The 14,327-nt window shown below is 38.6% G+C and overlaps 1 protein-coding gene across 5 annotated transcripts in view; it reads left to right on the top strand.

Annotated features, from left to right (window-relative positions):
• LOC110467004 (kynureninase-like) overlaps positions 1-4,954 on the top strand; it is a 30,347-nt gene extending 25,393 nt beyond the window's left edge. For 4 of the 5 annotated variants that reach the window (XR_002464791.1, XR_002464790.1, XR_002464792.1 and 1 more), the window contains exons 12-14: positions 850-1,107; positions 1,904-3,091; positions 4,633-4,954. Coding sequence is in view for 1 of the 5 variants with exons in the window: in XM_021523859.1 (XP_021379534.1) it covers positions 850-1,107; positions 1,904-2,044 (399 nt within the window). In the remaining 4 variants the exon portion in view is untranslated. Of the gene's footprint in view, positions 1-849; positions 1,108-1,903; positions 3,967-4,632 lie in introns of those variants that run through there. The other variant, XM_021523859.1, reaches the window with a different exon arrangement.
• Positions 4,955-14,327: the final 9,373 nt, after the last annotated feature.

Genomic DNA, 14,327 nt, shown 5'->3' with positions numbered 1-14,327 from the left:
GTATCTTTGACCGATCATAGCACAAAAACGAACACACCGACATATAGATTGTTTTGCATTTTCTACTATGCCATTAACTTTTTTTTCCGAAAATCCATATAAGATAAAAAGTTTTTGACTTCTCAGAGGTGTACATCCTGAAGCAACAGTAACTACAATTTCAAATATATAATGTTATATCAATGCCGTGGTAGATCGAACGTGTTGTCATCACAAAGCTTAAACTGTTATGTCTACAAAGCACAGTTTCAATATATATGCAGTATTGCTAACATATAATTACAAACGAAAACATAAAGTAAGTTATATTATGGACAAAATAGAATAATTGTTCTTAAAATAATACATAACATGAGTATAAAACAAAACAGTTCATGAAAAATATGTAAAAAAAAAAAAGACATATGAGTGATTGTCTTGTGACAATAGTATCATTTAAAGTATTATTTTTTTGATTTGTCCTTTGCCGGAACAGGGTGGCGAGACACGGTATTGGCCTACATCCATCCAGGCCAATATCTTTTGACAACGGTTTTAACATGAAAATGACATGGCAATGTTTTTATCTATGATATTTTCGAAGGAGTTTTTTTTACAATTTTTAGACAATATATGATAAGGCCTGACTGTGATTGTGACATGAACAAGTTTTGTCAATCCATATATTTTGAGCTAAAATTCCTTCGAGGGCAAACTCACAGGTGGTGGTGCGATGGGATATATTTACATTTGTTGCATACATAATGTAGTTAGTTGTGAAGCCGTAGAACAGGCTACGTGGCTACATGTTTGTACAGCACTAAACAATTGATCTAGCAAATCAAGATTTTGAATTATTCAAACTTTCAGATATTCAACAAAACCTCCTTGGAGGAAATACGAGCCAAATCAAAGTTATTGACGGCCTACCTGGAATACCGCATCGTAGAAAAGTATGGACAGACCAATGGGATAGCAGAAAAGACTCTAGAGCCGAAAGACGGAGACCTGGAACATGTACACATTTTCACTCCGTCTGATCCAGAGCAGCGTGGTGCCCAGCTGTCTCTCTCATTTTCGGTCAACATTTCTTACGTCTTCAAAGAGCTCGAGAAAAGGGGAGTAATCGTAAGTAATAAAATATTTTTTGTATTTCTATTTATGAAATTTGCAATTAGAAAGGTATGTTTATTTACTGCATTTTTTCAGTACATATGATGAATGTCTACACTACACATGATTCCTATCTTTTGTTCACGTATGAAATCAGACATATAGGACACTTGGTATTTGCCATATACGAGGTTGTTATCAGTTTACATAAGTCAGGTTCTTACATGAGTGCCACTGTACATTTTCATTGCCTCTAATAAGAGAGGGACCTGGGACTACTGGTTTACTCATCTGAAGTTCAACGGAATGAACTGAAGAGAAAATGTCCCTAGTTAATTCAGAAGTAAAAGGACGAGGAATAGTGATAAAGATATAGTGCCATTGCTGGGGCTCAAACCCGCGACCCTTGGTTCTCCAGCCCGATGCTCTACCACTGAGCTAAAGGGAAATTCTCTACAGCTGACGCTTGTAAAATAACCTAATCAATGCACATCTTTTACACTATTCCCCCCTTTTTTCAAACAACAAACCAAGTTCTTTGACTCCCCGCCAAGGGTTCTCCTACCTTTAACGGGGAGGGTTAACGGCACCAGTTTGTAATAGGACGAGGAATAGTGATAAAGATAGTGTTTTCGTTGGGGCTCGAACCTGGGACCCTCCAATGACTCTCCAGCCCGATGCTCTACCACCGCTGAGCTAAAGGGAAATTCCCTACAGCTGACGCTTGTAGGACAACCTAATCAATGCATTTAGAAGTAAATGGCTAGTATTGTACCAGACTGACATAAGGACTATACATCATACATTTCAGTGTGACGAGAGGAAACCATCAGTGATCAGAGTGTCCCCAGCCCCTCTGTACTGTTCATTCCAGGACGTCCATCGCTTCATGGAGTACCTCGACCAGGCCTTAAAAGCTGCTGCTATCACAGCCGCGTTAGACAAGGAATAAATCTCTATTAAGGCACAAAAAATATTTCTTAAGACAGCTAGAGAAAATATACAGGAGTGTTACAATGCAAATATTTCCAATATTTTTTTTACAGCATATGCCAAAGTTAGTTAGATTTTCATGTTTTTTTCACTTCCTGATTGAATTTGTTCTTCCATGATCTTTTTTGGGTGAACTGTGGATTTTATCACTTGCATGTGATACAATAATCAAGTATGGAGGTATACAAGTATGTTAATCTCTCAGTTATATCAAGATTGATATACAAAACAGTATATTTCCCTAGAATACAGCTATATCAAAAGTGAAGTGTAAAATCAAAGGTGCAGTGTACATGTAATCAAACATTCGAACGACGGCCTGATGTTTTATGTGTCAAACTTTATTTCTAAATTTTTTTTAAAGTAGAATTTAATGTGTACTAATGTCATATGTGCAGTAGTGAGAAAGTGAACATTGAAGAAGTGCTGTCAACTTTCTGTAAGACCGAAGTTATGGTCATTTGTAACAAAGTTTGTCAAAATGAGATTTTGTAAAAAGACAAACGTGTTTTTGCATGTACTGCCCATTTTGTTATAATTCAGTGTTTTTGTTTACATTAGCGGGCTAGCTCATCGCCACGCCCCCTAACCCATAAAAGGCGATTGCCACATCCGGGTTCATAGATCAGAGGTCAAAGCTCATTGGTCAGTTTAACTTGGCAGCTAAACATTTAGAAGAAATTTTTTTCAGAAGATCGCCATCTTTATTTATACAGTCGCAGCAATTTATTTGAATTTTCAACATCTTGTGCTTGTTGGCTTGTCGTTTATGCTTCAGTTTGCTTACAAACGACTGGTAGTAGATTTTGATCGAACTTTTTGTTATCTCCGCGAGGAAATTTCGATCGGTGAAGCTTCCCATGCATCAAAACTGTGAGCCAGCATCAGGATCAACATAAAACATGGCGGCGGTACGCACGCTACAGGAACCGTTCCCCCAATGACGGCTGTGGAAGAAGAAAACAGACAGGGAAAGTAGACTTTTTGCTTTAATTGTCCCTTGTATGTAAGTAACGTTATATCTGTAGTTTTTCGATTTGGCGATGGCGAATAAAACTGTGTTGGTTTGGGGGCATAGCCTCATACGACGTATGGGACAATATTGTGACGAACAAACTTCCACCACCAATCTTGGTTTTCGCCAGGATTCGCACAGTATACAGATGGTTGGCTACTCAGGCGGTACCATTGACACATTACGACGATATATGGGCGACATTCATTTCTATCGACCCGACGTGATCTGTCTCCAAATAGCGGGGAATGACCTGAGCCGTCCAGAACTTACCCCCGACGTTGTTTTTAAAAACTTTACTTCTTTGATAGAACAGTTGTTCGCTGCCCCATTTGTGCAATATGTGGTAGTGTTTGAACTTTTCACGCGTCTGAGAACTCGTTCTCATAGAGGTGATGTAGACATTCATGTGTATAACCAGAGAGTAAAAGAGTTAAACAGCAGGCTTTCTTCCGCCCTTGACGGGAGTGTTTTTTGTAAATTTTGGCGACATGACCGCATGGCAGATTTAACCCGACTGTATGACTCGGATGGGGTTCATTTTAAACGACAACACCCATATTTCAAGTCTGTCCGAGGTGGTGTTTTATTTGGACTGAAAGCGAGTGATATGGCCCCACAATTCTAGATAGACCGAGTAATGTTACAATGACTTTTCTTCGATTTACCTCCCTTACAGCAGTAGACTTCAAGTCATATCATGAGAGACACTATATTTGTTACATTTTAGTGTTGTTGTTGTTTTATTTTCTTAAATATTGTTGCATATGTTCAGTTTTAAGCAATTAGTACCAATGAACATTTTGTAAGTTTAGATATTTTGTAAAACCTTGCCACATAATTTTAATCAATTCATATCAGTAATGTACTACACTGTTATACAGCATTAATCAAATTTATCATGATTTTATATCTGGTAAATTTAGATATTGTAATGGCATCAATGCCACTATATTTATTTTCTTTAAAAAATAAATAAATAATAGTATTGGCCCATGTGGGTTCATGATCAATAGAAAATCAGAAGGAATATATATTACTGGCCTTTGGTTGTCAAAAACCTTCATCATTCAGATTTGTCACTGGCCCATAGTGGTTTCAGTTCAAAAGGCTTCAGTTGTGTTACTGGCCCATGATGGTTTCAGTATTTTTTCCAATTTTTCATTTTGTTATGCATGCATTGTACAGCAGCGTGGCTCATACCGGTGCTTACAGCAATGTACTCACTATTGCCAATACTTCCTACTTGTAGGTAGTCGGTATACATGGTATGTTCTCCCTGTCTGTCATGCTGGTTATAATGGAGTCAAAAAATAATTATTATTTACTATTATACAAATTTACAGTGTTGATTACATTTTTACATCTTTGAGTACATTGGTATATACTCCAACTGCTATAACATCAATATTTCCTTCAATATTTTATATGTGGCTATACTACTAGAGCTATAATCTTATTTACACGTCACAATATACTGCAACAAATGATATGTCAAAATGCCTGCACATATGTCCTGTCATGCACTTCAGACACCAGACAGTATGCGTCCGAGACGGAAGGCGGTAGCCAATCATTCGACAATCCCCAAAAGGTCTCGGTTGGCTGAGAGTCAAGTTGATACAGCTACCTCTGCCCAAACAGGTGCTCAAACCAGAGAAGTACCAGGTACAGCAGAAGTACAAGAAAACAGTGTCGCCTCTGGGCGAATGATACCCGAGGCGGACGTTGAACAAATTGTCCAGAGGGCTGTGCAGCAAGGTGTGGAAAAAGCCTGTAGACAGTTTTTTCCCCAAATTAACTTTAATGCAGCAGGGGCCGGTGCTGTCTCAACATCCTCACTGGCTGCCTCAACATCCTCACGTTCATCAGCCACTGCTGAGCCGCCTATCTTGACAGGTTTTTCGCCTATAGACAACACCGGTGGTGAGGGTCACAATACACCAATATTCAACTCAGTGTTACATAGTGCTATAGATGTGGCAGCAACTGTTTCACAGGTGGCCCCAGACAATGAGTCAAATCCACAGGCATTTATTTCAACAGCCATTCCCCTGCCAGCAATGGTTTCTCAGCCTATGAAAGAAAAAATTTGGGCGGGGGAATATATTGATATGTCCCTCATTGACAAGAAGGATAATGAGGCCTTTGAACAGGTCATCAAGTACATGGCTGGGGTTCCTGTGGTTCAGTGGGTGCCTAAACTTAAAACCAAATCTCTGTCCATAGACCAGTGGACCAACAGTTTCCACATATATGCCAGCATATATTGTGAGAAAAAACCACAAGTGTTTGGGGCCCTCTTGAAATACATGTCAATCATACGCAAACTAGCCAGTAAAGGGGCTGATTGGCAGTTTTATGATACTTCATTTAGGCAGTTGCAGGCAAAAAACGGGGAGCAGGGCTGGGACCGTGTAGAGTGGGAACTTTGGCACGAGGCTATCATACGAAAAGCTGGGCAAACCTCACAACAGACAAAACAGTCGTTCACTCTCACACACCCAAAAGGTTTTTGTTTCAAATTTCTTGAGAGTAGAAATTGCCCTGGAGCGGAGGGGGGCTGTAAACATTTTCATGGCTGTCCAGCATGTCACGGCTCTCACCACCCCAGTAATTGCACTGCTTCCTCAGTAGCACCGCGGTCCCATGCGGGGTCCATACCTACTTTTCGTCCCCAACGCAACCAAAATCCATACACTCCACACCGCTTTCAACCATATGCCCCAAGACCACGTGGTTTCCCCAGAAATCGTTACCCCTATTATCGCCGATAGGCTCGCAGAGATGTTAGCAGGTTATGATAAAGACAAAACCCACTATCTTGTACAAGGTTTTACAGAAGGCTTTCACATTCATTATGATGGGGGGGATTTCAAACAAACATGTCAGAACCTTAAGTCTGCAAAAGATTTTCCCCATATTATTCAAGACAAACTTCAGAAAGAATTACAGGCAGGGCGTATTGATGGCCCCTTTACGTCTCCCCCCTACAATGAATTTCATGTCAGCCCCATTGGTGTGGTCCCTAAGAAAGATCCTGGTAAATATCGAATGATTCACCACCTTAGTCACCCAAAAGGTCTATCGATTAATGATGGAATCAGCACAGAGTCGTCAACGGTGCAGTACGCCACAATATCGGATGCAATTAAGCACATTAAACAGCTAGGCCAAGGTAGTTTTTTTAGCTAAGACTGACATCGAATCAGCATTCCGAATTATACCCATACATCCGGACGACCGCCGGTTGTTAGGCTTACAGTGGGATGGGAAAATATATTTCGACAGATGTTTACCTATGGGTTTATCAGAAAGTTGTAAAATCTTCGAAGAACTCAGTACTGCACTAGAATGGATAGCTTATACCAAACTGAACGCCCCAGCAGTTGTTCATGTATTAGATGATTTTCTTTTTGTTGCCCAAACTGAAACAGAATGCAAAGCTATTCTTCATTCCTTTCAAGAGATGTGTGAATATATGGGTATCCCATTAGCCCCCGAAAAAACTTTTGGACCTGAACAGGTATTGCCATTCCTTGGTATCACTTTGGACACCAGAAACATGGAAGCTAGACTTCCTCAAGATAAGTTGGTTAAATGCAAAGAACTTATCACCTCATTTAAAACCCGCAAGAAAGTAACCTTAAAAGATCTGCAATCCCTTATTGGTACATTACATTTTGCCACTACTGTTGTCTTACCGGGACGGGCCTTCTTGCGAAGACTTATTGATTTAACTATGGGAGTTAACAAGCCATTCCACCTTATTCGTCTTACAAAGGCGGCCAAGGCCGACCTTGTCATGTGGGAAGAATTTCTACAAGACTTTAATGGTTCCCAGTTCTTCTTAGACGAAAAATGGTTGTTCAGTGATAATATCAAATTTTTCACAGACTCATCTTCTAAAGGCTATGGGGGTATATTTCAGAACCAGTGGTTTTATGGTACTTGGGTCCCAAAAATACGACAGAAAGGCATTAACATAGCCATACTGGAGTTATATCCAATTGTATTAGCTATTTTAGCTTGGGGTGAACACCTTCAACATAAATGCATCTGGTTTTTCACCGACAACCAGGCTCTGATCCCAGTAATTAACAAACAATCATCGCGAGATCCAGTTATCATGCGGCTAATACGCAAGTTAGTATTGTTATGCCTAAAGTACAATATACTTTTTCGATGTGTCCATATCAAAGGTCATGACAACACACTAGCAGATGCTTTATCTCGTTTACAGGTAGAGAAGTTCAAAAAATTATGTCCATCGGCCTCCCCAAAGCCAACATCAGTGCAGACACTGTTGGATCAGGAACTTTACCTATTACGTTGAAAAAATTGATGACTGCTGGTCTGGCACCAGCTACCCAAAAAACTTATAACAAGGTTTTGTCCGACTTGGACAGCTTCTGTACCACTGTGTTGCACACTCCTGCTCATATTCCACTTAGTTATGCCACCGTTGCACTTTATGTAGCTCATTGTCATGAGAAACGTTTTTCGCCCTCTACGATAACTTCACATTTATCAGCGATAGCATACGTACACAATATTGCGGGTCATACAGATCCAACAAAGTCTTTCACTATTCGAAAGCTTTTGGCTGGAGCATCCAAAATTTCCCCAACATATGATACACGTCTTCCCATTACTGAACCAGTCCTTCATAGGTTAGTATCTTCATTGACCTTTCTTTGTCCTGACCAGTACGAACAACATCTTTATCGTTCCATCTTCACTTTAGCCTTTTATGGCTTGGCTCGCATAGGCGAACTTGTTTACACCAGTTCCCAGGTTGTCAAAAATGTTCTCCAACTTTCAGATATACATATCGGCTATCACCACAACAAACCCACCAGTATTCAGATAAACTATTCTAACTTTAAACATAACTCAGACAATAGAGTACACAGTGTCACAGTGGCTAGTCTAGAGAAAGATTCTATAATATGCCCGGTCAACGCATTATTGGGGTACTTGTCAGTACGGGGGCCGAGCCAGGGTTACCTGTACCTCAACAAGGATCAACAGCCAGTAGTCCGATATACCTTTGATTTAACAATCAAACGTTGCCTTCGATTTTGCGAGTTAGATAGCTCCCAGTATAAAGGTCACTCTTTCAGGATTGGGGGGGCAACATTAGCAGCGGAAAGAGGCATGACAGATGCCAAAATTCGCTTATTGGGCAGGTGGAAATCGGAAGCATTTAAAAAGTACATCCGTTCAGTTCCCATATACAATCCCAATCAACATTAAGGATACAGGCGCGTTGGCCCCTGTATGAAAAACACTTTTAGGCTTTAATAATAACATAGGTAATCGGCAGGCGGGTGGGCCCCTGCTTAGTTTTGAGCAACATATTGAACAAGTGTTTATTGCAAGGCACGTGACGTGGGTCCCTACACAGTCTAAACCCGGAAGGACAATGGTAAAATAATTCCTCTTGTGGACAGCACATATGTGTTGGACTGGTTACTTTATATGTACATATATTTTAAGTATATAGAAACAGTTAAAAAACAGTATACAAGTTCATATAAAATATATATATATATATATACATGTGTGTAGGAATGTTACAAATTGATTTAATTCTTAATATATGGTTCCATATGTATGCATATTATGTTATGTATTTTTGTTAACAAATGTCGCAAAGGAATAGGCCACTAAAGGCCATATATCGAATACTAGCACATTGCCATGTTTATATATTCTATTACATCATCACCATAATCAATTTCACCACATAGGCGCGTGGGGCCCTATGTCACTCTGAACGGTATGGTGTTGTGGTGTGTTTGTTAGTCACAGGATATTTAGTTTTCCTTACATGATTGTTCAGTGTAACATAACTTTGCGAGTTTTCCAGTATTTTCTCCAGTTATTACTTATTAGCTTTCTCCATGCTGTTTGGGTGGCGGATGACAATAAAGTATATTGTCATTTTGGCGGATGGTTTTTTCTTCCGCTCACCTTTGCTTATATTTTATAGACATTTTAATTTGTTTGAAGAAATAATTGGATTTTTTCGAAATCATGTGTTACTAAGATCAAGAATTAGTAAAAGAAGTTTTTTATCCAAATTTTTCAGAATATGAATAAAAAATTGCGGCCACTTCCTAAAAAGTGAGCCAATTTTTCGCCAATCACAAATGTTTTGGTGTTATTTTGTTGGAGAAATGATGAGACATTAAGCAAACAGAGCTTCACAGCATGGAGATAGTTTTCATCACTTGACAGATACATGTATAATTATATAGAAGGTATTGGGAGGTCAAGAGACAGACAGCACATGAGCTTTTAAGATCGTCAGCACAATATTTAGGTTTTGCAGTAAAAGCAAAAATGAGAGTTTGTAAAAAGACAAACGTGTTTTTGCATGTACTGCCCATTTTGTTATAATTCAGTGTTTTTGTTTACATTAGCGGGCTAGCTCATCGCCACGCCCCCTAACCCATAAAAGGCGATTGCCACATCCGGGTTCATAGATCAGAGGTCAAAGCTCATTGGTCAGTTTAACTTGGCAGCTAAACATTTAGAAGAAAAAAAATTCAGAAGATCGCCATCTTTATTTATACAGTCGCAGCAATTTATTTGAATTTTCAACATCTTGTGCTTGCCCTCCCATCCCGCCCTGTTTTTTGTTTGTATTTACTTGTTTAAATTTATCAAATGATATATGAATGTACATTCTCAAAGATCAGTGACTAGAGTCTTTGTCAGACACTGCATATATTTATACTATTGTCATTGCATATATGTATACTATTGTCATTGCATATATGTATACTATTGTCATTGCATATATGTCTACTATTGTCATTGCATATATGTATACTATTGTCATTGCATATGGTTTTCTTCCGTTCACCTTTGCTTATATTTTATAGACATTTTAATTTGTTTGAAGAAATAATTGGATTTTTTCGAAATCATGTGTTACTAAGATCAAGAATTAGTAAAAGAAGTTTTTTATCCAAATTTTTCAGAATATGAAGAAAAAATTGCGGCCACTTCCTAAAAAGTGAGCCAATTTTCACAATAGCTCATTTGTATGAAAGTTCAGTAAAGAATAACATTTATGGAAACCAATGTTTCAAATTGAATATTTTTCTATTGTAAAGTGAAAACATTGAATTGTATAAACTTATTATCTTTTTTCCTTCTGAATCCATGCATAGCAATTCTTTTTCTTTAATAACAAAAAAATAATCACGAAAATATCTGTAATTTGAATTAGACATTATGTGTCATTAAAAATTGAAATGTGTTATGATCAAGTGATGAATCAAATTAGTCATGTGACAGCAAGATTAAACAAAACTGTGAACTTAACCATCATAAGCATAAGCATTTCCATAAAAAAATACTCAACATGTGTTTGATATGGTATAATGTCAGTTCAGATCTCTGATTGATGTCATTTCTGTTGTTAGGGTTATGTTAAATCTAGGGAAACATGCTCATTTCTGGATCGGTGAGGGTGGGTTACTTTTGTTTGTTTCCTTATAAAGTTCATCTTGAGTAGAAATGGAAATGTTGTCTCGCAGGAAACTTCCTACAAACAAGTTCTGTTATCAGAAAATCATGATATGTCACGTGACACACATTTAGTCCGCCAATCACAGCGCTGGAAAAGTGATGGTCAGCATTTGCTTATCTATTTTGCTGATGTTTTCATTGGCTGATTCTGAAATTCTCTTTACTCATTCACCCCTGAAGATACATTTGAACTCTTCTAATTCAAAGATTGGAATAGTTCATTATGAAATTTCAGGGGTGAATGAGTTAAAAATGTTATCTTAAGTGTTAAGCTAAATAAGAAAACCAAGGTAGCCACAATAGAAGAAGTTTGTCAGAAACATTTCATAATTTTTGTTGTTCAGGTAATGAAAAAAACTGCCTTACTAGTGAGTTCGGCCTTAATTTTCGTTTAAAATACATGTGTTGTCTGGGTTTTTTTCATTGATCTTATGTGTGTACGTTGTATATTGTTATGTACATTTGACTATATTTACAGTTTTCTGCTTGTGAACATAAATTGTTATCAATGTTGACTTTGTTGCCAATGTTGACATTCATCTTTATTAATTAATTATAAATAGTAATTAAACTAGTTTTTCATAATATATTAATTTATACTTTTGCTTTTACAATCACCACCAAGCTTGTTTAGATGCTAGTGGTACTGGTTTGGGTGGAGTACTCTACCAGAATCACGAGGGTAAGGAAAAGGTCATCGAATATGCGAGTCGAGGGCTCAGACCAAGTGTGCGCAACTACCCAGCTCATAAGCTTGAATTTCTAGCGCTGAAATGGGCGGTTACTGACAAGTATCATGATTACCTCTATGGTAATACGTTTGAGGTTGTCACAGACAATGACCCCCTCACATATGTGCTAGCTAAAGCTAAGCTGGATGCCACCAGCCATAGGTGGGTTGCTGCTCTAGCAAATTACAATTTCACATTGACATACCGAGCTGGGAAAAACAATGCCGATGCAGATGGTCTCTCCCGCATATCTTTCTGTAATTCTGATGTTGTCAAAGCAGTATGCCAGTCCGCAACTATTGTAGCTCCACTGATTGATAGTGTTACGGATCATAATGAATGGGTTTTTCATTTCATCATATTTTGTTGAGTAAACAATAGGATTGAACAGCAGGCTAGGCCTATATAAATTCTCTCCTTAGCTTGACATGACAAAGACAAAGATGAATGAAATGGTTTGTAAGAAAATATTGATGCAAATCATATATAATAAGTAGCATAGACATATATATATATATATATAGCAGATGGTATAGGGGAGATAATTTCATGTATGTTTCAATTACATATAAATATTTAATTGATATTTTTAGCTATACAATGCTCATATTAAAAAGTCAATCATAATTAATTAGTAATAGGAAAGCAATGCCCTAATGATATATTAAACAGAGAAATTGCTACAATTGTTTTTTTGTTTTTTGTTTTGCAAGTCATTAGTGCCCCCTGTTCATACCCTGATGGATGGGTTTCTCATGTTGCCAGTGAGAATGTACATTCAGATGATTGTTTGAGCACAATATATTGGCAAAAACAGCAAAAGGAGGATAAAGAAATTGCCAGGGTTATAGACCTCAAGAGAACCGGTTTCCATCCCAGGGGGAATAACCGAAAGAATGAGTCCCCATATGTACAAAACTTATGAGGACATGGAACAGGTTCAGTCTACATGATGGGGTACTATACAGAACCGCTTCCCTGGATGGTCATGAAATGAAACAACTGGTGCTACCAAAGCAGTATCATGCCTTAGCCCTGGAAGGGGTCCATGACGATGTAGGTCATCAAGGCAAGGAAAAAACTCTTTGATTGGCTAGACAGAGGTTCTACTGGCCTGGTATGGAGAAAGATGTAAACAACAGAGTTGAGAACTGTGGACGTTACATAAGACGTAAAATGCCGGTGAGGCAACAAGCTGAACTAGACCCATGGAGTTAGTCTGTATTGACTTTCGCAGCTTGGGGCCCTCCAAGGGTGGTTATGAGAGTATTCTGGTGATTACTGATAATTTTACCAGGTACGCTCAGGCGGTGCCTTGTCGAAATCAGACGGCACTCACAACTGCTAAGGCATTATATGAGCACTGCATAGCCTTTTACAGTTTCCCTGAACGTCCCCGTAGTGATCAGGGTCGTAACTTTGAAAGCGAAATCATTAGAGAGCTCTGTAAGATCGCAAGAGTTCATAAGACCAGAACCACACCCTACCATCCCATGGGGAATGGGTCGGCGGAACACTTCAACCGCACTCCTTGGTATACTTGCAACCCTAAAGGAGGATCAGAAAGTGGATTGGAAATCATATGTAGCGCCATTAGTCCAAGCCTATAATGCCTCAAAGAGTGATGACACCGGATTTTCACCACATTTTTTAATGTTTGGTTGGCATCCTCGCCTGTCTGTTGACGCTTTCCTCGGAACAGACCCTTGTGAACAAGGGGCAGCAGACCATACCTCGTACGTCAGTAAGCTTAGAGAAAGGATGAAATATGCCTACATGGTTGCTGGTACTGAGGCCGCTAAAGTTTCTGCTCGCAATAAGAATCGCTATGACAGGTTAGTCGGTGAGACAAAACTAGAAAGAGGGGACCGTGTCCTAGTAAGGGAGGTCGGTCTGAAGGGAAAAAACAAGTTGGCGGATAAGTGGGAACAGGAACCCTATCTGGTTATTAACATATCCAATAGTGATATTTCTGTATATGAAGTGCAACAGGAAACGGGAAAGGGACGTAAATGGACCTTACAACGGAATATGTTGATATACTTCAATTCTATACCCCTAGAAGTTCCTACTATGGAGCCTCGCTGTAAAGTATTCTCTCAACAGGTTGGGCAAACGAGATCTGGTGAAATTTTTGTATGAACTATAAAATGTTAACACTGAATGTGATAGTTTTTATCCGGATTTTACTCAATTGTCATTTTACATAATTATGTTTGCATGTTGCAAATGGCTCGTTATTTACAATCTCCTGGAGTAGGTAGGGGGTCCCCCAACCACTTTAGCTGTGTCACAGTTAGGAGTTTGCTATATATTTTTGCCATGGTTTTATCGCTCTACGATTTTGTTTTATTAATATTGGTTACCCCTGATTATGACCATATCTTTTGACTTTGAGCCTATCCAGTGGTAAGCTTAGGGATTGTGAGTAAAGCTATGGATGGAATTATTGAATAATTTGTCCTTTATGGATATACTAAACTAGCTCGCAGAGTTGGAATTCCTCAATAAATCTCCTTGTCTTTTGTGAAAGTAGTAATTATATTGCATATATAAGGAGTGCCTAGTATTGGTACCAGTAGAGTATATGCACACCTATAATTCCAACAGTGTGGACAAGTTTAGGTTGTCAAATTTTCGGAGCGATCCGCTCCTTTATCAAGACACAGTGAAACAGAACAGTTAAAGACAACCTAAACTTGTCCACACTGTTGGAATTAACTTCTTTGCCCCATATACTATTTTAAGTAATTCGAATCCTACGGACATACCTCCATTAGAATCCAGTGTTATATGGGATTTTACCGTCTATATTACTTCTTTGACCCATATCATACGTATACGGTATAGTATGTTCTTGTGTAAGTCTTATGGTGTAACCAGTTCAATTAATTTAAAACACTGGGTACATCTTGGGAATGTCAGGTGTCATTCATCAAAGCGGGAAA

This window comes from Mizuhopecten yessoensis, unplaced genomic scaffold (assembly GCF_002113885.1).
Source record: "Mizuhopecten yessoensis strain PY_sf001 unplaced genomic scaffold, ASM211388v2 scaffold11153, whole genome shotgun sequence".
Lineage (NCBI taxonomy): Eukaryota > Metazoa > Mollusca > Bivalvia > Pectinida > Pectinidae > Mizuhopecten > Mizuhopecten yessoensis.
The sequence above is the reverse complement of the archived record's forward strand: the minus strand, read 5'-3'. Positions and strand labels throughout refer to the sequence as shown.